A 26,911-nucleotide genomic window follows, 5' to 3' on the forward strand; every position below is an offset into this window, starting at 1 on the left:
GATTAAATCAATCTCTTCTTTCACAACATAGACTTTACCTCACTGTGGTCTGGTTTCATGCCAACGACCTATAGTGAGGATCAGCATTTAAAAAACACCGAAAGTCAGTGGTAATAGGTCACACACTTAGACTACTACATGCCAGACACCACACCAGGCACACAACCTGCATCAATCAATTAACCTCACAAATAATTCTGCACAGAAAGTACCATTATGACTTCCCATCTGACAAATCAGGCCACTGAACAGACAGAAGTGTGACCGACTTCATTAGGGTCACACAATGGTAGAGCTAGGGTATTAATCTAAGGAGAATGACTCCAGAGCTCTTGTTTTTGGTTACTGTATTATCTCATAAGGGTTCATTGTATCCTTCAATGCTTTCTATCAGCTAGGAGAAACATGATTTAATATCAAGAATGGCTCATTAGCAGTTGGTTTGTTCTCATCCTATTAAAAAAAAAAAAAAATCAACCATAAAACTATTTTTCTTTGTGCTAGGTGCTTTAAAACCCAAGAGCTCGACATAGCCAAACGAGCAAATAGTCTTAAGTAGAGCATATTTGTATTACAGTATTTATTTGACTCATCTCCTCATACCCACCTGCCCTGTTTACCTTACCGATTTCCTTAAACAGTACTATACTAGGCTTTGCAAATCAAATCCTGTGTAGAAAAGTCTTGGGACAAATAATTCAAAATTTCAATTCAACACCAAAGATGGTGTTTTAATTTTAATGTGGATTTTATACAAAGACAAGAAGCCAAATGCAAATGAAAGAACATTCAGAATCTGTAAGAACTTTAAAGATGTTTAAATATTTTAAATTTCAAAATGTGCATTTCTAATCGTGTGGTATATTATAGTTGCTTTTTGTTTTCCTTTTCTGCTACTGGTGATTGAACCTATGGCCTTTATACTGAGGCACTGAGCTACATGCCCTGTCTGCCCTTTTTGTTTTAAAACAAGTTCTCACTAAGTTGCCATGTTGTTCAGGCTGGGCTTCCACTTGTAATCCTCCAGTTTCAGCCTCCCAGAGTGCTGCATTTTAGGCATGAGATGTACCACCATGCCCAGGTTTCTAAATCAAGTGAGCAATCTGAATGACTATCTGTACTTCACTAAAGACAATTACCTGACTTCAAGGGCTTTGATAGCTTCTAGCATTTGTAGAAACTCTGCTGCTTTCCATACATCATTGGCTTCTTCTTCTCCTTGTATCATTAATTTTGCTGTATATGTGAACTCAATTAAATGACGAAAGGCCATTTTACTAACACCTGTAAAGAAGATGTGCATTAGCATGTATTCACATCAATTCAAACCTTATAATACATAATAAACAAAAAATAATAAAGGTTCTTGAAATTTGATTGCTATTTGTCATTTTTTAATTTCCTGGGAGAATTTTCATTAATAACAAAATATTGTTAACGACATTCTAGCACAGCCTAGAACTAAGCCTCTCCCAAAGATTTTTCTTTTTTCTTCCATTCTGTTTTATTAATATGTTTGCAGTCCACAATGATCACTTTCCTTATGAAGTTGGTACATGGGCATAACACATCCTAATTCTTTTTTCATCTTCCCCATTTCTTGACTCTTTTCCTGTCTGAATAAAGTCTACTTACTTGCTATTACCTTTTATTTTGCTCTGTACAGTTTGGGCTTTTCATGTAAGGGAAACCTTGTATACAGGTGTGGGTCTGCTCTACTTTGGTTAGCATTATAGCCTTAAGCTGTATCCATCTCCCTGCAAATGACTCAGAAAGGCACTTAGAGAACAGTAAGGTCTATTACTCAGTAACACAAACTCACTAGTCGTATTCCAACATGCTGACTTACCAGATGACAGCTCCAAAATCCTAAATGGTATTCCACAACTTGGCAAGTAAAGTTCGGTATCTTTCTGCCTTTAAGACCCCCCTCACTTATTTTCTATACTTATCATTCCCAATTTTAAAGTAAAAACGCCATAAATTGTATACTATTTTTCAAACAAGTTCCCTGTTTTCTAATACCTTACCTCCTCCCAACAGCCTACAACACTGGGACTGAACTAAGTACTGAACTACTTCCTCTGTCTTTTCACTTGAGACAGAAATGCTCCAACTTGCTATCTTCCTGCCTGTGTCTCCCCATCAGTTGGGATTACAAACATTGTCATGCCTGGTATCCTCCCAGTGGGATGCTTAACAAGTTTATCGTTGATTAGATAAATGCTACCACCTTTGCAGGCCCAACTGTGATACCACATCCTTAATGAAGTTTCTATTGTACTGTAGCAAAAAAATTTGAGATCTACTTTAATAAATTAAGCATACATGGGCTGGAGAGATGGCTCAGTGGTCTAAGGCACCTACTTAGAACAAGCTTGGCAAAGCATCAGGGACCGCGGTTCAATCCCCCAGCACCACATGCCAGCCAGCCCCGCCCCCTGGTGGGCTGAGCTGGCCACACACACACACCACTCTCTCTCTCTCTCTCTCTCTCTCTCTCTCTCAAATAAATAAATAAAAAAAATTAAGCATACATTATTGACACAACTTTGTATAACAGTTCTGCAGTGTTTATTCATCTTCCTTGACTGAAATATTACACCCTTAGGAACTACCCCGTTTCTCCTAATTCATTAATTCTGAATTCTACATCCTGATTCTATGAATTTGACTATTTTAAATACCATTTGACTTTTTTTTTTTTTGCAGAACCAGGGACTGAACTCAGGCCCTTGCACTTACCAGGGAAGCGTTTATTCTGAGCCATCTCCCCAGCCCCTTGACTATTTTAAGTAAAGGTAGAAATCTGTATTCTTCTTTCTGTAACTTAGTATAATATTCTCAAAGTTTGTCCATGTTGTCAAATACGGCAATTTTTAAAAAGAAAAACAATGGTATAAATTTCAAAACAAAGACTGTAGGATATAGGCATGAAAAAGTATCAAACATAGCATAAACTTTTCAACAAATAGCAATTAGCAGTGTAACTCCCTTATATTTGTGTGTGTACACTTTTCCCCCTTGTCCCTGACTTTTTTCCTTTCCCCCCTCTTTCCTTTTAAGCAGTTTCTTCCTATTTCACAGTATCTATTGGACCTTTTAGATCTTACTCTCTCAGCTTCTTACACTAGGGAGACAATACAATGTTTACACATGTAAGACTGACTTGCTTTACCTATTACTATGGACTCAAGCTGCATCCATTTCTGCATAAATGCCTCAGATTTATCCTTCTTTATAGCTGAGTAGTACTCCACTGTATAAAAATACAACACCTTTTTTACCCATTCCTTGGTTGATGAGCATCTGGGTTGTTTCCAAGATTTAGCCATGTCAAACTGCGCTGCTACAAACATGGGTGCACATATAGCACAGTGATATGATGTCTTCAGTTCTGGGAAAGTACCCAGAAGAGGAAGGGCTGGATAGAATGGGATCTCCAATCCTAGCTTTCTGAGGAGCTTCCACACTGATTTCCAGTGGCTGTACTGTCTATATCCCCATCAACAGTGAGGAAAGCTTTTTCCCCCACAGCCCCACCAGCACTGTTGATTTCTGGATGGTCATTTTTTCTGGGGTGAAATGGAATCCCAGTGTTGTTTTAATTTGCATATCTTGAATGACCAATGACATTGAAATTTTTGCACAAATTTACTTGCTATTTGTATTTCTTCATTTCAGAGGTATGCGTTAATCTCAGATGCCCATTTTTGGATTGGGTCTTTGAATTTTGGGGGCCTGATTCTTTTCAATTCTTTATATGCTTTAAACAGAAGTTCTTTTCACTGAAGGACAACTATAATTTTTTTCCCCCACTCTGTGGGTTGTCTTTTACTCTGATTTCTTCTGATGTGCAAAGGCTTTTTAATGAGATGAGATTCCAGTTGTTAATACTCTGGAGTCTTTCCCATTCTGGATTTTGTCCATCAGCTTTCTGCTTACCCATCTTCAAGATTTCTACTTTCTCTTCCAATAGCTGTTAGTGATATATATATATATATATATATATATATATATATATATATATATATATAATCTTTTATTGATTGTTACAGCATCTCATTACGCAGCTTCGACTCATAGTGATCCTCCTCGTCTCAGCTTCTCCAGCACTGGGATTACAGGTGGGTGCCACCATGCCTGGTTTTGGTGGCTGGCTTGGCACAGGGCCTGCATGGCATGCTGTACCAGGGACTGAAACTAGGTACTTGAGCTTGCCAGTCAGGCATTTACACTGCTGAGCTATCTCCCCAGCTCTGTAGTATTTAATATTTTGATCTTTGATATATCTTGACTTAGTGCATGGTGACAGACATGGATTTATTTTAATCTCTGGCATGTGGAAAGCCAGTTTTTCCAGCACTATTAAAGAGCCTTTCTTTCTTCCAGTGAATGTGTTTAGCCCCTTTGTCAAAGATAAAGTGGGTGAGTATGTTTCTAGTTGTGTCTGTATCTTCTAATCTGTTCTGCTGGTTTTCGGATCTATTTTTTTTTTTTAATATGGCAAAATATTTAAGGACCAATAGCATTTTTTTGTGTGTACATAAACATTTTCTTTATCCAGTCATCTGTCAACAAATATTTAGGCTGTTTCCATATCTTGGCTTGCTGTCAAGTGTATCAGAATGCTACTATTTGAGGTCTTGATTTGTTATTTTGAATAAATGCCCAGAACTGGGATTATTGGATTATATGGTTCTTTTGGAATTTTTATACAGTTTTTCATAGTGGTCAAATCCATTTTTACTAACTGTGACAAAAGGTCCAATTTATCTGTATCTTCATTAACATCCATTATCTTTTGCTTTCTTAACAACCAGCCTTACAGGTATAAGGTTATCATCTTCAGTAGTTTTGGTTACATTTCCCTGACAATGGTGATGTGGAGCATTTTCCTCATATACCTTTTGGCCATATGCATATCTTCTTTGAAGTAAAATCTATTGAAATTTTTAATGCATTTCTAAACATTGTGTACTTTATTATTATGAGTTGTAGAAGTTCTTTATAACTTGGTACTAGCCCCTTGTTAGGTATTTGATTTGCAGGCATTTTCACCCATTCTGTAGGTTGTCTTTTCACACTGTTAATTGCTTCATTTGCTATACAAACATTTTTTGATGTAGTCCTCCTTATCTATTTTTTTTGCTGCTTGTGGTTTTGATGCCATTTTATGCAGTAGTGAATTTCCCTCAAAGCTTGTTCCTCAACTGAGATGTTCATGTGACTTCTATCCTTTACCAAAGTTACATCATGTTAACTGATTTTTATGTATTAAATTAGCCTTGCATCCCAGGAATAAATTTCACTTGGTCATGGGGCATGATCCCTTTAATACGCTGTTGACAGTATTTTGAAGACATCTGCAACTCTATCAGGAATACTGATGTACAGTTTTTTTTTTGTATTATTTTTCTTGCCATCAGAGTACTATATGCTTTGTTGCCAAGGTAATTCTGGCTTCCTAAATGACTTCGGAAGTCTTCCTTCTCAGTTTTTGGTAACTGATTAGATTTCCACATTAGGGCTGCTTACTTTCATGATTTAACATCAAAGCCATCGTTAATACTTTCTCCACAGTCAACTCTATGTATGCTCTGATAACTACAATTCAGGGACATCTCTATCATAACCTGCATGAGGGAAATTATTTTTGATCGTACACTCACCTCACAGTAGCTAACAGTGCTTCCTACAATGTAGGCAGACAGATTAACAATAAATGCTACAAACAGCTACTTTCAAAATTAAGCCTTTATGATTCCACTTTTCTTTTAAGTTTTAAAAATTAAATTAAAATTTTTAAATTAAAAATTAAGTGTTTAAAATTTAGCTCCAAAGTGATACTCACTCTGGTTTGCTAAAGCAAGGTCATGAGACGTTATTACGCTAAAACATCCAAGTTCAAACTATACACAAGGACTACTCCAAATACTACCAAGAATATCATTATTTTCTTTTCAACTACTTTATATATTTAAATGTAGCCTTTGGAACAACAGTAAAGAATACTAGTGAAATATCCACTTAAGTGTTCAAAGCAGTACCCTCCCTATAAAAACACCATCTAGGAAATCAGAACTTTCACATTTTGTTATAAACTCTGATTCTACACAAGATAAAATCATTGAACCTCAGCAGACTCATCTTCAAAATGCTTCAAAACAATATGAATGTTGAGAAACAGCAGAATATATTACTGAGTTACTAAGTGGGCAAACTAAAAATAACTGGATTTATTTCTATTATCAAAGGCTAATTTTATTTGGTTCTCTAAGTCATTTTTCTTCTTGTTGCTGTTTCCCTCTTAACTGCCTTCATCATGAGACTAGCTTGAGAGAGAAGTAATTACGTTTTGTTTTTAGGAGTCTGAACAAAAATTTCAAAGAACAGACCTTTCTACAAATAATCTTTAAATGTTTCCTAAAACATTTAAATCAAGCCCACATTTATAATGCTTACTGTGCATCAGGTATGGCTCAAGAAATTCCACAAATATTAAAGTAAATGAATTTTAACTCTGAATAACAAAAGTAGGATGAAACTCAGAGTCTAGCTGTCAAGTCCATGATGAAAAATTTAAGTGGATAAGGAGATAAAATCCAAACTTTTCCTTTCTTCTTGGGAAAGTCATATTTATATGTCCCGCTTTACACACAGGCAGAGCTCAGGGAGGTGACTTGATCATGGGGTCATGACACTCCCCAGTGTGGACTGATCTGATGAGCTTACAGTTGAATGTGACACTGAGAGGTGAAGCCTGATGGGCACCAGGGATGTGGCACAAAAGGCTTGCCCTCCCTCATGCCTGCTTTGATCCATTTCTGCTTCCTGCTGTCATGCTGTTAAGTTTTTCTCTGCTCTGCCTCCGGACTATAAAGCTGGCTGCATATGGACTTAAACTTCTACACTGAGAGCCAAAATAAACCTCTCCTCCTTTAAATCGTGGGTGTCGGCTATTTTCCAGCAATGAGAAAGTAACTAAGACAATATAGAGTACGTGATCTCACTCACTACAAGTCCATAATCTTTTATTCATAATCCTAAAGCCCCCAAATCCATTTTCTGTCCCATATACATATGTTTCATGTTATCTTCTGGAAAGGTAGGGTGGGAAATACGGCTCAGTCTTTCAGTTTACATAGACTTTTCTGGTTGTTGCTGATCCTAAGGGTAGGGGACAGGGCTTTGTACTTGCAAAGCAAGTACTTTACCACTGAGTTCCACTATAGCCCCACTTCTTGACTTTCATCATTATTTCTATCAGAAAGTTTTTGCCAAACTCTTGAGGATACACTAGGTATTTGCACTATTTTAGATAGACTTTCTCTAATCTCAACTGTATTAGGATTATGTAATACTTCTGCTTTCATTTTTACCGGGACATCCCTGCAAAGCTTCATGTACTCAAGAGGGCAGGGGTTGTAGAAGGCCACTGATTACGGGGTGACAATTGGCTTCGTGTGGGTGGGTGGCACCCACTCAAGAGAGGCAGAGCACTGGGGCGTCCCCTGGAAGAACACACCTTCCTCCTGGATTCCTCTTTCCCTCTGCTTTCTAGCTACCTTGAGGTGAACAGTTTTTCTTTACCAGACCTGCCTCTCTTGGAACCAGTTAACTATGGTCTAAGAATGTGTGCCATGATAAGCCTTTCTTTTAAGTGGTGGGTGGCAGGTATTGTGTCTCAGTGACAAAAAGCTGACCAAGACACCTTCCTCTGCTTTCTTTTCAGTGTTCCAAAGAGGCTGCTGACAATCTGAAGTGATTGGACAAAATGCAATACAACTTTAAAATTTGACCATCATCAAAGGCTGGCCAGATAGTTCAGCAGTTCTGCTTAGGCAGATGCAGGGTGAGGGTTTGATCTCCAGCATGCCATGCTGGTGTTGGTGACACCCCTGGGGCAGGCTGAGAGGGAGAGTGAGCGTGGTAGTACGTTCCTGTAATCCCAGCGTGTGGCTGAATCATACAGGCTGAAAACTGGAGGATCACTACGAGTCCAATCTGTGTATTGAGACCCTGTAGACTCTGTACTAAATACATAAACAAATAAAAAGTAAAAATAAAAAAAAAAATAAAGTTTGACCATCAGTCCCCTGAAAACTTACCTACAGGCTTTTCATTTAACACCCAGCAGTAATAGCATTTAGGGAAACAAAGTCTTGTTCAAGTTAGAGAGAAAAAGAGGCAGGAAAAATTCCTTTAAAATGGAACCAATCAATGTTCACTGTTTCTAGAATATCAATTGTATTTTTCCTGTTTTAACAGTTAATTTTTAAAAAACGTTTTTGGGAATTGCACCCAGGGGTTTTATACTGAGCTTCATCGCTACCCTTTTTTTTTTTTTTCCCCAAAAAATCCATTTTGAGAGAGGGTCTCTAAGTGACTAAGCTACTCAGGCAGAGCTGGAACTTGCAATTTCCCCAAGTTCCAGGATTATAGTTATGTGCTGCCTGTGATCGCCACCACATTTCTGGCTCATCAATAATGCCTTTTAATTTATCTGGACGGCAGACTTAATGATATTTAATAATTAATTTCATACAGTCTCAATACATTTAATATCTAGAGAACACTGTTTAGTACTTTGCTGTAAAAGACAGAGAAAACCCATATGCTCATTCCTGCCTAAACAGTGTTCTCCAGTCCTTTTCTCCCTCTGGAGCTCCAAATCTTTACTGATTTCAACTTAGCCATTATACGGAGACCCCATACTTAGTAGATTTGTAGTGGAACTCGTCACCTGAACCCTGTCCTTACTCCTGTATTTTCCATCTCTCTACATACTTTTTACCTGTCCCTCATCATCACACCAAATCAAGGATAAACATTTTTATTATCTCATGACTCTCTCTCAAACAGTTAGCCCCCTCCATACCAGGACTCGAATTCACAACCTTATGCTTGCCAGGCAGGTGCTGGCTGAGCTAAATCCCTGACCTCCAATTATCCATTTTGCCTCTGCTTTCCCTAATCTTTGAAACAGTCTCACTACATAGTCTAAGCTGGCCATGAATTCTTGATCCACTTCCTTAGTTTACCAGCAGCTGGAGGTTACAGGCATAAACCACCATGCCCACCTTTCAGAAACTTTTTTTTTTTTTTTTGCGGAACCGGGGATTGAACTCAGGCCCTTGCGCTTGCCAGGGAAGCGCTTATTTCACTGAGCCATCTCCCCAGCCCCTCAAAAACCCTTAAGCAAAAGATACCTCAAAAGTCTAACAGCAGGGCTGGCCAAATAGCTCAGCGGATTAAAACGCCTGCAAGCAGGAGCAGGGACTAGGGGTTCGATCTCCGGTGGTGCACACCTGTAATCCCAGCACTTGGGAGGCTGTAAACAGGTGGATCACTACAAGTCTGATTTAGTAGTGAGACCCTGAACACCCTGTAGGTGCTATCCTAAAATACAAAAAGTCTGGCAGCAAAATCTGGCCAAAATTAACTAAAGTCTTATGTAGCCTTCACTCCTCTTAAGCATAAATATTAACACAATTTGTTTCAAAAACATTAATACTGAGTTACAGGGTATCACACTAAATCTCATAGGAAATATTGAGCATAAACTATATTACCTTACAAAATTTATTAAGTTTGTAATATTGAGAGTATATCCAGCCTTCAAAGATTTGAATGAAAAATTGTGGACTTTCTTTACAGTTTTGACAGATGAGAATCACCTGTGAGCTTAATAAAATTATTGGTTCCTAATTTTTGCAATTAAACCTTGGATGAGGATTTTTTAATAAGCACCTCTCAGATGGTTTTTACATGATGAGCCTAACACAATCCTAGGAAAAATTAGCTAACATGAACCAAATCTAACACCTGTCCAGTAAATAAGAGGTAGGTGACAGTGTTGAAATACGTTCTCTATTAGGACTAGTTTGGTAACTTGGAAATCTCAGGACTAAGGGATTTTTCTGGTCAATCTCTTACTCCTGTCACAATGTAAGTATGCAGGAAAACACACTTTTTTCTAAGCTAGCATCTAATTAAAATATACGATGTGAACATTTTAACCTGTCTTCTCCTTGACAGCAATTCTCAAGAAAATAAAGCAAAAAGCAGCAGTATGCAGACATTTTTCTAGTCTTATAGAATAGTCCTAACTGGTAGAAATTCCTAAATGATGCAGTTGGATGTTTTGTCCTTGATAACAGGAGCTACAATTTTTGGGTATTATGGGAGTGTTGCCATTAAAGAGAAACCAGAATACAGATCTGTGGTTTCACGAAAAGCAGAAAAAGGATGAATTCAGAAAATTGGAAAGAAAAAAAAAAGAGTAAGAAAAAACCTTGAAATCTTAACTCCAAACCACAGAATGAATAGTGTTACAGATTATATGTGCCAATCTAAGCCTCAAAGTTGGGCTGGGGAGTGACTGATTTCAAGAACTAAGATTCTGAGGCTGGGGCAGAAGCATCATTAGTTTGGGTCCATCTGGGAAACTTAGGGAGACCTTGTCTCAAAATAAAAATCCAAAAGGACTAGGGCTTATATGTGTAGTATTCCTGGATTCAAACCCCAGAAAAACAACAACAAAAAACCCCAGCAATTTTCATTTAATGTGAAAGATTAGAAAAGTTAGAAAATTTACTTTACCAAGAAACCAGAAAACAAGGATAGCTAGCTACGCTTGCTTCAAAGTATACTGAAAGTACACATAATTTAAATTTTTTTATCTTATAAACCATCTACTTTTACAAAATTTTACAAGGCAGTAAAATTTCACAATTTTACTCAACACTGTCTGTAAATTAGCATAATTCTAGGGCAACAAGGCTCAAATTTTACTGCACACAGGAATAACAAGGGTGTTTTGTGACTCTGCAGGCCTGAGGTATAGCCTGAGTCTCCCAAGCTCCAGCACAATCACTAGTCCTCAGAAAACACACCAGCAAGAAGCCAGAGAATTTTTAAATACAGACACCTAGATCGCTCTTGTTCTGGAGATGCAGCCGAGGTATTGGTACTTAAAAAAGTCTCCCTAGTGTTTCTTATATACAGCTAATGTGCACTGCCACAGATTACTATTCATATTTTATGGATGGGGCTCCAGTTGTAGATAAACACACAAGTATCCTCAACCTTATCTTGTCCATTGATTACAACTAAAAATACTGGAGAGAATACATAAAGCAAACATACAAGGACTCTGAAAATAGAAGCAAGAAAACTGGGAAGAGAATTCAACTCAAAGGGCAGTGAGTTGTCTGGTTTTTATTTTTCCACTCACATTTGCCAGGTTACACTCGAAAGCGCAAACCTTAACTGAACAGCAGGTGGAGACACACAAAAGCTCCAAGAGAAATTTCCTGGCTGGACTGTCAGGAAAGAGGATGAGAGGGGAGAAAAACATTTTTTTTCTATTTTTTCCTTAGCTCTGACTCAAAACATACCCAGTTCTGGGGCTACACACTGCGTGGCTGGTAACTACCACCTAAGCGCCTGAGAGAGTTTTTTTGGTTTTGGCAAAGGGATTAGGAAACAGACTGATTCGAAGAATATGGAGGCAATTTATGGCCCCTTCCCCCAGGGTCTTTAACAGTACTTTATTCAGAAAATAGACCACCTTTGAGAAGTGTAACAGCACTAAAAGGGCAAACTCATTGAGAAAATCAGGAGGGAGCTGCACTGACAGGAGGCTGCACAGCAACAGCTTTGGGAACCACCACCATGGCATGGACTAGCACTCAGGTCCCAAGAAGTAACACGGGGCCTGGACAGTGCCACAAAGGTTTGACAACTACACTAGAACTGGATCCATAGTCCAGAGAGCTTGAACCTAACCTAGTTGCCCCTCAATAAAATACAGTTCCCAGAAGCTTCTAACAGCATGTAGTCTTATAGCAGGATGTCAAAGATGTCCATGACATGATCCAAAATTACTTGACATTGTACAGATTTTTAAAAAAGCAGCAGCCAAAATGTCCAAGATCATACAACTGACAAACAGAAAAGCCAAGACTAAAACTCAAACTTTCTGATTATGTACCCAGGGCTTTCTTTATAGCTAGGTGACCTTGTTACACAGGAAAGCAATCCCTGAGTTTTGGGTGTAAGACATTAGCCAAACTCTTTCTTTGAGCCTGAACTCCAGCATGGACTGCTTAACACTTTTTAATATATGCAGAAATGAACTTTTGGAAATCATTCCTATGTAGACTAAACTTCTCCCTTCTCAGTGATATTCCATACTAACGATCTCTTTTTCTATTCTTTCATCTGTTAATATTTCAAATTATTGGCTAGTGAGATGGCTCAGTGGTCTAAAGCACCTACTTAGAACAAGCTTAGCAAAGCACAGGGACCGCAGTTCAATCCCCCAGCACCACATGCCAGCCTGCCTGCCCCGCCCCCTGGTGGGCTGAGCTGGCCACACACACACACACTAAATTAAAAAAAAGTTACAAAATATATATATTTCAAATTATTTAAGGCATGCCTTGTTTTTATTTTCCTTATAGTTTTTATTGGGCATATACTCATCAATTCTTCAGTTCCTTACTCTAATAAAAAATATACACACAGTAAGTATTCAACATGATACTTTCCATTACAAATACAATGCCAGACACTCTACATACACTATTTTAATTATCATTACAAGACAATTAACCTAAGTTTCAAATGAGACAAAATGCAATTGAGGTAAAGTAATCTGCCTGAGGATAGATATTTAACAAGCCTCACGTGATTGAAAACTGATGGGCGTCTCTCCTTGTAGTAAAACCAACATAATCTAGCTGGCTAGATTCTCACTTTCATCAGCTGCATGAAATTCAAGTATGCCTGTGCTCTGTCCACCATAGATAGTCAAAAGATTACGGACTTATCATCAACTAGAATACATTGAAATAAAAAGATATTGTTAACTTTTTGTTTTCTCCTCTAGGCATCTAATTTTTCCAAGGGAATACTATTTCTAGGCAACCTATTCATAACAAAGAGTAGAGAAATACAAAATCAAAACCCCAAAGTCCTGACTGAAGAGTCTATATTTATGTACAAACTGATTTATTTCCTAACATTTTGGATTTTGAGAGGTGGAGCAGGAAAATAGTACTCTAACAGCAAAAGATAAAAGAATGGCAAGTAAGAGTACAAACTGAATATGCACCTACCTGGACAACCTGGGCAAACAATCTTTTGGAATTTGTTCCCTGCTGTGTAAATTGGACAACAGAAATACCCAAAGGTAAATGTTGGCTGCAGGTAATAGACAAACTGCACTGCACAATGCTTGGCACTTGGTAAGCATTAGAAAGAAAGTCAACTACAAAAACCAGTTTTTGTTTCAAGGGAATATCTAATTAATGTAATTAATCTAATTAACCTTTGCATCCGAAGACATTCTATAGCCACTAGAATTCCTCTGAATGCTACTTTAATTCAATTTTCCTAGTCTTTTTCATATTTTGGTAGCCCATTTCATCCTGGGTACGTTATCTGTACCTTACTGCTACTTCTGCTAGTACAGTAACTTTAACAGCACTCCTTCCAATGTGAAACATTTTCTTTTTTTCTTTTTTTTTTTTTTTGGTGGAACTGGGGATTGAACTTAGGCCCTTGCGTTTGCCAGGGAAGCGCTTATTCCACTGAGCCATCTCCCCGGCCCTCCAATGTGAAATATAAGCCCACTAAGAGACGGAAGTTTAGAGCTGGGTGTGGTGGTACACACCTGTAATCCCAGCACTCTGGAGGATGGGGCAGGAGGATCAATGAGGCCAGCCTACACAAGCAAGTTCAGTCAGCCTGCACTACATAGTGAGACCCAGTCTTAAAATTAAAAAAAAAAAAGAAAAGAAAAGAAAAGAAAAAGATGGTAGTTTTCCAGTACACTACTAGTATCAGCAACAGAAAAGACTCCTTTTTGACCCCAAACCTACCATTTTAAAGTGCTTTTCCTGGTCAATCCTTCTACTAGGCACTTTACTAAAAAAAAATTCTTGTGCCTCAAGAAAACAATTTTACCCACTAACAAACCAATTACGTTCATTAAATATTGTATTTAAAACAAGTACTCACCTTCTATCTCCACCAAAGGTTCCTGAGTAAACTCTTGAAAGAATTTGTAAAAGAACTTACTGCAGGCAGCCAGAACAGCCTTGTGGGCCTTAAAATGGTGCCCTAAGTTAAAAAAAAAAAAAAAAAAAGTGGGGGGGTTATACCTATGCACAAAACTTAAAACTATAAAACTGTCTTAAATAGTTCCTTCATAATGTAGCTACCTGCCTGCAGAATTACTGAACTGAAGCCAAAATATCAACTATCTCAGTAAATTTTAAACCTTCTATCTGAAGTCAAATCTTTGTTTCAAAGATTTTGTTTTTACAAAGGCTAGTTTATAACCCAAGGAATCTCCTAAATCAGCAGTGAGGAATCTGCTAAAAAACAGTAGTGATGAATCTACAGCACAGGTGCAACAGCAGACTGTTATCATTGAAAGCCACACAAGGTTTATCGTCACAGTCCTAGCACTATTACCTTCAATCAAGTAGCACACCTTACCCAGTTGACAGCGTTAAACATATATATAAAACAATCCAAAATGTCAAACATAACTTGGAGAGATAAAAAAAGAGAGAAAGAAAGAAAAGACCACTACCAAAAAGAACAAAGCTAGATGTGTCTGCCAAGGGAAATACCTAGTCCTTGGAAGTTCAATTTCTGGGTAACCTACAACAAAGAACAGCTTCCCTTAAATACCCAACTTTCACTAGTTAGCAAAAATAGCCAAGCTGGGTTTGCCTCAATTATAAAAACAACTAAGACTGGCAAGGACCCCAATCTATTTCGGGGGCCTGAAAGGGCATACAAATGCAGCCAACCTGTTCCTCACGTTCTCCCCTCAAGACCATCTGGAAAGAAATCAACACTTCCCAAAAGACTGGTGAGGGACTGGGCAAAGCAGCTTACCAACAGAAAAGAAAAACCAAGAATTCAAGTCATTCTCCTCCATCTACTAGTTAAACATTCTCAAGTATCTCCTCTATCCACTATTAGGCGTGCAATCAGAAAAACTTCAACAGGCTATAAGAACTGAAAACGCAATGGACATCAACTTATGTTGAAAACAGGGCCAACCAACCAGCTTTCTGCAGCATGACCTGTGTCAGTGGACACTGCTAAGGGCCCTCCAGTCCCAGTCCAGACTTTGTTAGAAAGCCCAGAGAGGGTGGGTTAAAAAAAAAAAGAAATAAAAGGGCGGGTGGAAGCGGGAGTACTGAAGGCATAAAGTCGCTCCTCCGTCCTACCCACCGTCCACAATCAGGGTGATGTCGGTAAAGCGGTCCTGCTCTCGCTGCTCATTCAATCGGTCCAGGATCATTTTGTGGTGTTCAGGGAACTCCTGAAGGCATTCCATCGTCTCTTCAGCCTCCATGGCCGTCGGGTTGCTCTACAAAAGAGGCGCATGATAATGTTCACCCATGAGCTCGGGCTGAGAAACAAAACCTCCAAAGCATGAAACAAAAACACCCAGGAACGTGAAAAGGGGGCAGGCGATGCAAGAGAAGGCGCCGAGGGAAGAAAGAAAGGCAAGCTGAGTGGCCGCTGCGGGGTGCGGGCCGGAGCCGCGGCCGCGGGACTCCCAGCCTGACCTAATTGGAGTCGGGAGACGCGAGCTGGAGCGGGGTGGGCAAGCGCCGGAGGCTCCGGGCGTCTGGGCGCGCAAGTCGGCAGGGGAGGGGGCTGGCAGTCGAGCGGCTCTCTAACGGCCCGCCAAGCCCTTCCGCCCGACCGGGCTCCCGCCGCCCGGGACCCGGCCCGGCCCCCGGCCCAAACGACTCCCGGGTCGCCTCTACCTCCCCCGCCCTCTCTCTTCTCCCCCCGCCCCGACCCGGCCGGCACTCACTCGGGGAAGGAGGAGCGGCCCAGGGCTACGCGTCACTTACGTCGACGTACTGCGTCACCACGTTGGGCTCCGGAAGACGCGGACGCCTTCCGAGCGCTAACCAGTGATGAGCCACGCCCCAACCCTCCCTGGTGGGGGGCGGGGCCATCCGAGACGTATTTGGCGCTCACAGAGGGCGAGGCCGCGCGCTCCAAGGGAAAAGCACCCTACGGCGGCACTAGGTCGGTGCAGGCCCCGGCCAGGTCGAGGGCGGGGTACCCAGGCCGCCGTCCCTTCACCCTTACCGGCCTCCCTCACTTGACTCCAGATGTGAGTGCTTGGTCCCCGAATTCCGAACACAGTCGCTAAGCCAGTCCCAGAACGCTTGTATTCCGCGCCTCCCCGGCCACGCCCCCGCCCGCCCCCGCCCCCGCCCCGTTCTCCGCGCGCCCTTTCCGGGTTCTCCCCTCTCGGCCGCGGACTCCTCCCTACCTGTCCCTGCGTCTGAGTCGCGGCTCGCCCCCCATTTCCTCGCCGGAGCCCGCGCGCCCCTCGGTTCGGGCTCAGCACGTGCGCTCGCCGGAGCTCGGCGGCGCGGGCACGAGTACGTTGGGGCGCTGGGCTCTCCCCGGGGCGCGCCCTCGCCGGGCCGCCGAGCACGTGTTTGCGGGGCTCCGATCGCGTATCTCCTGGGAATCACGTGCACGTGATGCTCTTACTACCGCTCGCCCGGCCCCCACCTCCGCCCTGTTAAGCCGGTGATCCTCGAGCAGCCGCGGGTGATTGTCTCATTCATCCATTCAAGAAAAGGTTTATGAGGATAATGTAGTTGAATTTTACTTAAGCCTTTCCTCCCAAAGAGTTTGAGAGTGAGGTAAATAGCCATGTGATAGGGTGAGTGTACTCGTGATTTTTAACAGACTTGTTTTGAGAGTCAACGCCGCTAGACACGGTTGAAGGAACTCGGAAACCCAGTAGTGAGCGCGGTACACCTGGTTTCCACATTCTTAGTCTGTAGAGCAGATAAAACCTTGAGCAGCATTTGTGTAGGGTCTGATTACTGAGTGTTAGGACGTGTAAAAAGGTAATGACCAGTCAAGAAAAGCCGCTGACCAATGAGAAGAGTTCCGATATATGTGATTTTAGCCTTATACAGCATATGCAGAGGTGCCTGGAACGGAGAGAATGCTGCAGGACAGATCCACAAGGTACTGTAGGTGTAAGCGATGTTAGGCTTTCTCACCGGAGTGGGGAAACCTTAAAGTTTGAGCCCAGAGAGAGGATAGAGATGGACCATTTCAAGGAGACAACCAAGCGAGATAATCGATGTGCAAAGAGGTATTTAGGATATATGGACATGCTTAGGAAAAAGACCTAACCTTAAAGAGAGATTTGAATTTTTTTAGCATAACAAGAATATTGTTATGAAATAAGAGATTGGTTAAGGGGAATCCACAGTGTGATAGCTTAGCGGCGTGTAAATTGACTTGGTCTACCGTTTTTCAAAAAAAATATTGTCAATAATTATTCACAAATTTATCTGATAAATTGCAAAGGTTTTGAAAAATTCAGTAGGTAGTTGTTTAATTGCACCGAACCAGAGAACACCTCTTTTTGTGCGGTCTGAGCTATGTAGTTCATTCCAGTTCCCACCACTTCCTAAAGCCTTACACTCAGCCCATAACATTCATTTCATTGCTTGCCTTATCCGCTAGGGGAGTGAGTTTTGCACTCCTGGTCATATAAAATCCAAATAGAGGGCTTAGGACTGTATTCCTGAGAAGTAGTAAAAATAGAAGAGCATGGAAGGACTGAATATTGAAGCTGGAAGAAGATGAAAAACCGAAATAATACATCAGGGCCACAAGAGAAGAAATCTCAAAAGCGTGTACCAAATGGTGTGAGTGGTCAAGTATCTCAGATGCCTTTAGTAGAAGACCTTAGCAAGGACAAATTTAGTTCTTGGTAGGGGCTGTGGGTCCTGAGAGGTCTATGTCCAAGAAGGCTGAGGAATAATTAGGAAATAAAAGCAATTGTGATTGCAACGATAAAATAGAGGAGAGAGGAAGTACTTATAGAGGATGGTGCGTCAAGGCAGTTTTAGTTTTTGTGTGTAATTTTGGATAGGGAAGACTTAGCCATTGATGGAGAGGCATCTGGAAGAGGGAGATGGTTTGCTTTAAGGAAGAAAAGGATGAATTGTGCAAAAGAAGGATTGATGGATCATGCTCTTAAGATTATAGATTTGATTTCAAGTTTGTATATAACTGAAGACGTTATTTCTCACATAAAAGAGGTGATCATCTCTTTTAGGTCATCTACTAAAAGCTAAGATTGCAAAAAGGGCTTGTGTGTTGGAGATAAAGGAGAATTTTGAAATTGGAAGATGTATTATCGGGCCGGGGAGATGGCTCTGTAGAATAAGCGCTTGCCTGGCAAGTGCAAAGGCCTGAGTTCAATCCCTGGTTGGGGGGAGGGGGGGGAGGAAGACGTATTATCTTCATTATCTAAGGCTGGGCAATGCATTATTCTCAAAATATAATGACTTAAAACAGTGTTTCATGATCAGTCAATTACAAATCTGAGTGTTGCATAGTTCTCAGGATTTTTTTAAATTTTTTTTATTTCTGAGACTAGCACTATGTAGGGCAGGCTGGCCTTGAACTCTGTGTAGCCCAATGCTGACCTTGAACTTTCAGCAATAGTGCTGGGATTATAGGTGTGCACCACCGTGCCCAAGTGGTTCTTAAGAGCTTTCAAAAGGCTTCAGGCATATTATGTAGGGCAAAATAGTGGCTAGATTATCTCAGTTTTTTTGTTTATTTGTTTTTTTTTTTGTGGCCAGCTCAGCTCACCCTGGGAACAGGACTGGCGCAGCATGTGGTGCTGGGGATTGAGCTGCGGTCCCTGTGTGCTTGCCTAAGCAGGCACTTTAGATGACTGAACTATTTCACTGGCCCCATCTAATGTTTTTGACTAGGAGAAGATTTGTTTCTGTGGTCACTGTTTTGAGCTGGGTCTGATGTGTTTCCCATAAGCTCAGCTATTAAAGGTTTGGTCTCCAGTGCAGTGTGATATTGAGAGGTGAGACTTCTTTTGTGGTTTTCTATATATATATATATATATATATATATATATATATTAGGGAAGGACCTACAGGGTGTTCAGGGACTCACTACTAGATCACATTCCTAGTGATCCACCTATTTACAGCCTCCCAAGAGCTGGGATTACAGGTGTGCACCACCATGCCCAGTCTCAATGACCGTCTCAGCGTGCCCCAGGGATAGGGCAAGCTCAGCAGGCCATTGGATCGAATCCCTGGCCCTTGCTCCTGCTTTCAGGTGCTATAATCTGCTGGGCTATTTGGCTGGCCCAAGAGAGGTGAGATTTCTGATAGCATTGTTAGATCATGAAGGCTTTCATCTCAGTAGATCAATCACTTAATGGATTCATGGTGTAAATTATTGGAGATGGTGGAAACTTTAGATGGTGAAGCCTGGTTGGAGAAAGTGGGCCATTGAGATGTGTCCTGGCAGGGCAGGGTCCTTAGTCTCTTACCCCTACACCTCTGTCTCCTGCCTACTGTGGGGTGAGCAGTCTTCTCCACTACATTCTCCCCACTGTGCTCGGTCTCACTATAGGCCCAGCAGTAGTAGAGCCACTTGGCCATGGGCTAAAAACTGTGAAATTAGGGACACAAATAAATATTTCTTCCTTTAAATTGATTCTGTCACAGCAGTGGAAAGTTGACATACTCATGTGGTTCTTGACAGAACTCAGGTGTGCTTTGTATGGAGGAGAATTTTGAAATTGGAAGATATATTACCTTTATTATCTAAGGCTGCAAAATGAATTACTCCTCAAAGTATAGTGGCTTAAAACAATATTTCTTTTTTTTTCTTCTTTTTTGCAGTACTGGGGATTGAATTCAGGACCCTGCTCTTGCCAGGCAGGTGCTTGTTCTACTGAGCTATCTCCCTGGCAGCAATGTTCATTTCATAGTCTATGAGTTGAGTCAGAAATCTGAGTGTCTGGGCTCTGAGATTGAGGAAGTTGTTTCATTGTAAGGCTTCCTTCCCTGGCAGATTCTCTGTAGGGCACTGTCGCTAGATTGTATCAGAGCAAATGAGATGACAGGAAAAAGTGAGCTGAGATAAAACTCACAATGTCATTGTATCTGTGTTAGCGAGGTTTCTGCTACTATAACATAATCACAGAGATAACCAGTTTTTTAAAAGTTTATTTTGGTTCACAGTTTAGATGCTTTCAGTTCATGGTCAATGGGCACCAGTTATGACTATATCTAGATGTCCCTTCAAAGCCTCATGTGATCCTGGCTGGATCAAGGGGACATGGATATGGATTAAGGGTGTATGATGATTAAATTGATTTAGCATAGTTTTAGGTGTAGCTAATGGAAGCCCAGCCCTGGGTGTGGGTAGTACCAACCAATAGGTTTCTAGCCTGGATGGAACATAGAGGGAAAGGGAGACTCACTGCCACTGCCTGTTTGCCCTATAATGGACTGTTTTTCCTCAGCCATGCCCCTCTTCATGTTGCCTTGCCTTGGGGCTAGCTGAGTATGGAATTTCCATAAACTGAGCTAAAATAACCCATTTCTCCTTTAATTTGTGGGTGTAAGGCATTTTGTCTCAGCAATGAAAATGAAAGAATAACTGCAAAAGTAATTTAAAAAGTAACCCTCCACCAAAAAAAAAAAAAAAAAAAAATTTTGTTCCCTTTGCTTTTGGTCCTGTTGAGGCAGAACATCCTGGTGGATAAAGCCCCTTGATTTCATACCCAGGAATGAAAAAAAGACGACGCTAGATTCCTAGTTGCACTGAAGGGTATATTTCCAGTGACCAGAAGTCTTCAACTAAGTGCTACCTTTGAAAGGCTTCCACCACCACCTAGTGGGGCCAAATGGGGTACATGGGCCATTGCAAAACATTCCAGATTCAAACTGTAGCATCCTAATTACAGCAGTACTATTCCATCACTTTTGCCATACCCTATATTTAGAAGCAAGTCACTAGGCCCAGCTCATTTGAAAAGAATAGTAATGACAGACACATTGGCATAAAGGGTACAAGACATGGCCATTGGTAGCAGAAGTCCATAGTCACAGAACAAAATAGAAAATATTTGAAATACATCTTCAACACAGTAATGCCACATTAGCAATAGTAGGATCCAGTAGAACTGAGTGATCAGGAATTTATGTGCTAGCAGTCTACCAGACATTGTGATTTCTTCCAGAAGTATTTAGTGGTCAGGTATGTACAAAGCTGGGACACATAGAATGAAGTTAATGTTAAGACATGGTGCAGATGTGCCAGTTAATAAGCAGGTTTATAGATCTTTCTCTGGAATTAAAATAGATTATCCAAATTTAATGAGAATAGACAAATAGTTCTGGGTGCTATCCGTTCATATGCTTCAAGGCAGCATTGGGAAGGAGGCAGTGTGAAAGTTGAGTGTAAGCTTGAGATCCTCTAACTTGAAATCTTGGCTCAACTTAGTAGCCAGGTCACTTTAGACAAGTTGTTGAGCTTCATTAAGCATCCATTTTTTCACCTAAAGATTGTTGTGGGATCTAAGTGAGGCATGGGAAGTCCTTAGATTAGCACTTAGTACAAATTGGCTGTCAGAAAATGGCCATTGTTGTTGTACCCCAATACAAGACTTGTTAGCTCCTTATAGAATAAAACCTAGTTTATCCTTTCAACTGCCAAAGTAACTGAAAATTCTGGATGTCCCCAGTGAGTCCGCAGAGACATTAAGCTGAGGAAAAGTTCATGACAAATCCAGATTTTTAAAATTAGGGCATCCAATTCTTTATAAATCTCATGAATAAACTGACAAAATCATCGGGGCTCTCGCCTTCTTTCTTCCGTTAGCCACCCTTCTGTATTCAGTGACTACATGCGGCCATGTTCCACATAATGCAGTTGGCCTTGTGAGATTATGTCACCTTGTAGCAGCGTAGCCATTTCAGTTTATGTGAATGCACTCTGATCGTCACACAATGAAATCATCTGCCAATGCATTTTCAGACTGTGTCTTTAACTTATGGCTCTTCTTAAGGGTAGATATTTAGTTTTTTCCAGATTATGGGTGTTGGACTTCACTCATGTTGTAGTCAGACTTTGAACACTGACTTGGAAATACCAAAATAGTGCAGTTACTTGATCATTCCTGCAGAATCATTCCTGTAGTGGGGAAGACAGGATAGGGGCCAGATGGCAAAAATCACTGCCCCTCTTTCTTGCAGGGCTCAAGGAATCATGAGCCATCATTCCTGAGATAGTGCAAGACCAGGACCAGCATAATGAAGCAAGTGGTCCCAGAAAAAGTGATGCATGGAAAAGACATTAAACAAGAAGGAAAAGACAGAAAACTTGCAAGTTGCGGATGGCATTAAAATCAGGGAGAGGTCCTGCAAGAGTCTGGGATGATCCCAGATTGCTAGCACAGCTTAGAGGTGGCGTATACTGATCTTCATATATTTAGAAATGAAAAGGCCAAGAGAAGTTGAGGGATATGAAGAAGCACTTTTAGTGAAGTTAGAAACATGAAAGTTTTCTGTACAGAGTGCTTTTTTTTTTTTTTTTGCATTAAATCCTGGGGTCCATTCTATAGTTCATTATTTTTGACAATGCTGGGTGTTCATAAGTAATTCTTTTTTATACAGTTATAGATATTTGCATAATTTAACATGGAAACATTCAAGTAAAATTACTTCATACTTTTAAGAAGTCATAGAATATAGCAAGCTAAGCAGGAGAAAACATTCATGGTCTGCAGTTTTCTTCTCAGTACTGTTGCCTATGGTGACGGCTGCATTCTGTAGTTCAGCTTTATTCCCATACTTGTACAATAATTGGAATGCAATAAAATACAGGTGTGGAAGTGGTTGTTTTTTTCCCAGCAGTTGAATACTTTGGTAGTTCACCTTGGTACACTTAGCTTACCTTGGTACGTGTGTATTGTTGCAGTGATTAATTTAGAGTTAGCATCACTGATTGTTGGTTGAAAACATCTAAATTAGCTGGATGTGGTGGGACACACCTGTACTCCAGCACTCAGGAGGCTGAGGCCAGAAGATTGCCACAAGCTTGAGGTAGCCTGGACTACAAAGTGAGACAGTGTCTCAAAAAATAAAAATAAAACATCTAAATTACTTGGTACTTCACTCTCTTTCCCAACAAAAGAAAGTCACTGGGTCATTTTAGTCCCCTTTTACTCCCCCGCAGCCTGTTTTTTGAATTATATATTTAAAATCCCGCAAGGTATGATTGTATTGTTTTATTGGATAGCATCCATTCATACTGTTTTTGCAGTTTCAGATTTTACTCATAATTTACGTTTTGTTATTTTTCATTTAGTTTCCATCTGAACTTCAGATTAGCATCACTTTCCTTCTGGTTGCAACTTTTCTTTTATTATTTCCTTTAGGATAGGTCTACCAGTGACAAATTCTCAGTGTTTGTCTGAAACCATCCTTTTACTTTCTAAGGTCATCTCTAATGAGACCTCTAAACAGTGCCAAGTGATAGGGGTAAGGCACTTGCCTAAGATGCAAAAAAATTCAGAAGTTGAATAAACAGCGCTCTAACAGTGTTTTTTAAAAAGCAAAGTTAGCACACACAAGATTGTGAGTTCAGTTCCAGGTACAAAAAAACAACCCAAAGTGAATGTAAGACTCCCGGTTTGTTAAAGATATGAATGGATTTCCCCTCATTTCTCCATCTACATACAACTAAACCCCTGAATACTGTGTTAGAAACAAACCTAAAGTGGAATGGTGGAGAAAAAAAGGCTCCTGGGGACTTAGAGCCTGAGAAACAGTGCAGTGGTAGGCTCTATGATTTGTTTTCTTTTGTTTGGCTTTTCTGTCACATATTCTAGACTTGGAGCCAAAGAAATGAATTAGCCACAAATACTAAGGAGGACAGGAAAACACAGAAAAATCTCACAATAGTCTGCTGTCTGTAACCAAAAGGATAAGAAAAATTACAACCCATTTGGGCTGGCTTCTGTCTCTCAGGAGCTATTCCTATTCAGTAAATTTTCCTCCCTTTTTTTTTTTTTTTTTTTTTTTTTTCCCATTGATTATATGAAAAAGTAAAATTTTTTTTAAATTTTGAGACAGGGTCTTAATATATAGTCCAGTCTGGCCCTGAACTCACTATGTAGGTGAGGCTGGCTTTGAACTCATGGCAGTCCTCCTACCTCAGCCTCCTGAGTGTTGGGATTATAGGCATGTGCCACCACATACAGTTTAAAATTTCCTACTTTTAACTTCCCCTATCTTTAGAATTCATTCGTCAACTTTGGGGAATATGAACTTGGTGTATTTGGCATCTAGCCTTTCCCCTACATTATCTTGGAGGTCCCACCGAGACATTTGGAAGGAGAGGCTACCTACCTCTGAGGGATCACGCAGGTAGAACCAAGAACAGATGTGTTAAACTCCTTTTACCAGGATCCACCAGATGAACCTTGTGAAGAGAATCCATAACTGCTGAACTACAACATGACTTCTGTGTGAGGCCTGTTAGATTAGTTCTGTGGAGAAGGCCCAGCTGCAGTTCTCTGTACACCAACCTTTCTCAGCTCAGAGCAGCTAGATTGGAACTATGCTCATTCTCCCCTAATTGCAGTCAGGGGTTCCTCTTCAGAGAGGTGGTTAATATAGACAGCCACCTTAGGTAGAAGTAACGTAGGCAGGCAGGCAGGACTGGTTCTTGGGGGAATCAGTACAGAAGGTGAGAATGTATAGAAACTGGAGGCACATCTGAAGATTAAAGCCATGTTGGCTAAATTTACATACTTTCCTAAGGGATGAACAGAGGATGGGACTATTGCTGTCACCGTTTGAGATTTCCCATTGCCTCACTAGTGGAGGGCTGTCTCCTCCCACCCAGACCACTGAAGCTAAGACAACTAAGACTAAATCATTGACCATAAGTGACTATACTTGCAGTCTTACTGCTTGATCATTTTGACTCATGTTGCTGCACCTTGTGATTTTGCTCTATAAAACTTTGAGATTTGAGAATTGGGTTTATTGCCAACCCATTCAGGATCCCTTCTGTCTCCCAGGATTTGTTTCTATTCCCCAATAAATTTTCCTACCCTTGCAAAAGCAAAACAAACAAAAACCAAGAAACACACTGCCTATCAATATAAAAAACTTTTGGACAAGACAAAAACTGCACCAATAAGACAAAATGTCAGAGAAAAATGCGGCCCCTCCTGCCCATGTCACAAAGCCCAAATGAGTCTGGAGTGTCTATCCTGTCTGGGCTGTGATGAAGCAGGTAGCCTCACCTTTCACTGCCTCAGTGTCTTAGAAGGCCAAGAAGGAGTCCAAAATTTTGTCCACATCCAGGGTGATGTTAGAGGAGGTATAGTAGCATTAGGACTTACTATTATCTGACGTAGGAGGCCCGCGTCACTGTGGTGTCAGAGTAGCCAGGGCACTCACTCTGACCTAGTAGTAATGAGAGCCAGCATGGTGGCGCACACCCATAACCCCAGCATTCAAAGGCTGAGGCTAGAGGATTTCCGTGAGTCATATGGTAATACCTGCTTTCCCTTCCAGAAGCAGAGGAAAATCCAGTTAAAGTACAAAGTGTAAATAAAACCTAGAGTTGCATGACTTGTGAAAATATTCAGGTTTTGTTGAAAAAATTTTTTTATTCTGCCAAGCAAGAACCAGGAATTTCTCAGACTAAAGAAAATAAATAGCTGCAAACACCTAGATGACAAATACTAGACTTTTTAAAAAATGCCAGCCATAGTAAAAATACTTCAGGAATAAATTACGAACATGCTTGGAAAAAAGCTTCAGTAAAATAGGAAATATAAAGAACCAATGGAGAATTTTAGAACTGAAAAATTCAGCAACTGAGCATGAAGTTCAGTGAATGGAGTTCAGAAGAATGGAAGGTACAGTGGCAAGGGTCAGTAAGCAGAGGGAAGCCTAAAATAATCAACTTGTGTGGAGAGGAAACAGACCTTAAAATAAAAAACAGAACAGGACTAGAAATCTGGGTGATTCTAACAAGAGATTCAATGCTTAACATCTTCATAGACCGTGAAGGAGAGTTGGGCTTACAAATGTGCAGAGGCTCTCTGTGGCCGTTCCTCCCTTCTGCTCCTGTTGCTTTTGCTGTTTTCTGTTACCATGAACAGCTGCCTTCTGCCATGTGCCACTCTGCCTTGGAGCCAGCTAAGTATGGACTGAAACCTCCATAACTGTGAGCTAAATAAACCTTTCCCTCTTAAAAAAAAAAAGTGCTTGAAAAAATAATGGCTGAAAGTGTCACAAATTTGGTAGAGAAGCGAGACTCAGGATACTGAGCAAATCTTCAAGTACAAGCCAAAATAAATCATCAAAATATAGCATAATTGAACTTATGAAGAGCAGAGGCTGAAGTGTTTAAAGAATCCATAAAGAATTGATTCTTTACCTATGTGGAAAAACAGTTCAAATGACAACATATGTCTCTTCAGAAGTCATTGGGGTCAAAGGATTCAGCACGATAGTTACTGTATTTCTTCACCTCCTTTTGAGAGTCCTAATATCTGTACGTTAAGCTCCCTTCTATTCTCTGTTGTTTTCTCATCCTCATGCTTTCTGTATCTTGCTATCTCATGGTGATTCTACTCTCTTTCAGTGTGCTGATTCTTCAGCTGTGTTTAATCTTGATAAGTTCTCTGACTGGGTTAACTTGGATGCTGTGTATTTTTGTTCTTTTCCTGTCATTGTTTCTAATTCCCTGCCACATTTTTCAATCATGTTTTTTACTTTCTTATCCATATTGAGTATTATTCTATGTTGCATGAGTCTATGTTATAGTCTGTTACAGTATCTAGAGGCTCAGTTTCCTTTTTCTTTTTTGTATTTTAGGGAAGGGTATAAAGGGTATTCAGGGTTTCATGATTAGATCAGACTTGTAGTGATCCACCTGTTTACAGCCTTCCAAGAGCTGGGATTACAGGTGTGTGCCACCACGCCCAGTCTCAGATGCAGTCTCAGCGTGCCCTGGGGGTGCCCCC

The 26,911-nt window shown here is 40.6% G+C and overlaps 2 protein-coding genes across 9 annotated transcripts in view; one reads left to right on the plus strand and one right to left on the minus strand.

Moving 5' to 3' along the window:
* The window catches only part of Znf131 (zinc finger protein 131), a 36,814-nt gene extending 20,402 nt beyond the window's left edge, over positions 1 to 16,412 (minus strand). For 2 of the 8 annotated variants that reach the window (XM_023707571.1, XM_004647304.3), the window contains exons 1-4: positions 15,860 to 15,963; positions 15,265 to 15,403; positions 14,032 to 14,133; positions 1,140 to 1,284 (exon numbers count right to left, since the gene is read on the minus strand). In XM_023707571.1, coding sequence (XP_023563339.1) covers positions 1,140 to 1,284; positions 14,032 to 14,133; positions 15,265 to 15,388 — 371 coding nt within the window. In that variant the 5' untranslated portion in view covers positions 15,389 to 15,403; positions 15,860 to 15,963. Of the gene's footprint in view, positions 1 to 1,139; positions 1,285 to 14,031; positions 14,134 to 15,264; positions 15,407 to 15,605; positions 15,832 to 15,859; positions 15,964 to 16,143; positions 16,219 to 16,330 lie in introns of those variants that run through there. The other 6 variants (XM_004647303.3, XM_023707574.1, XM_023707576.1 and 3 more) reach the window with 4 other exon arrangements.
* A 134-nt stretch (positions 16,413 to 16,546) lies between these two features.
* The window catches only part of LOC101591519 (transcription initiation factor TFIID subunit 7-like), a 27,640-nt gene continuing 17,275 nt past the window's right edge, over positions 16,547 to 26,911 (plus strand). Inside the window, exon 1 of the mRNA XM_012512992.2 lies at positions 16,547 to 16,617. The gene's annotated coding sequence lies outside the window, so the exon portion shown is untranslated. The remainder of the gene's footprint in view (positions 16,618 to 26,911) is intronic.

Source organism: Octodon degus, unplaced genomic scaffold (assembly GCF_000260255.1).
Source record: "Octodon degus isolate 3935 unplaced genomic scaffold, OctDeg1.0 scaffold00299, whole genome shotgun sequence".
Taxonomy (NCBI): Eukaryota; Metazoa; Chordata; class Mammalia; order Rodentia; family Octodontidae; genus Octodon; species Octodon degus.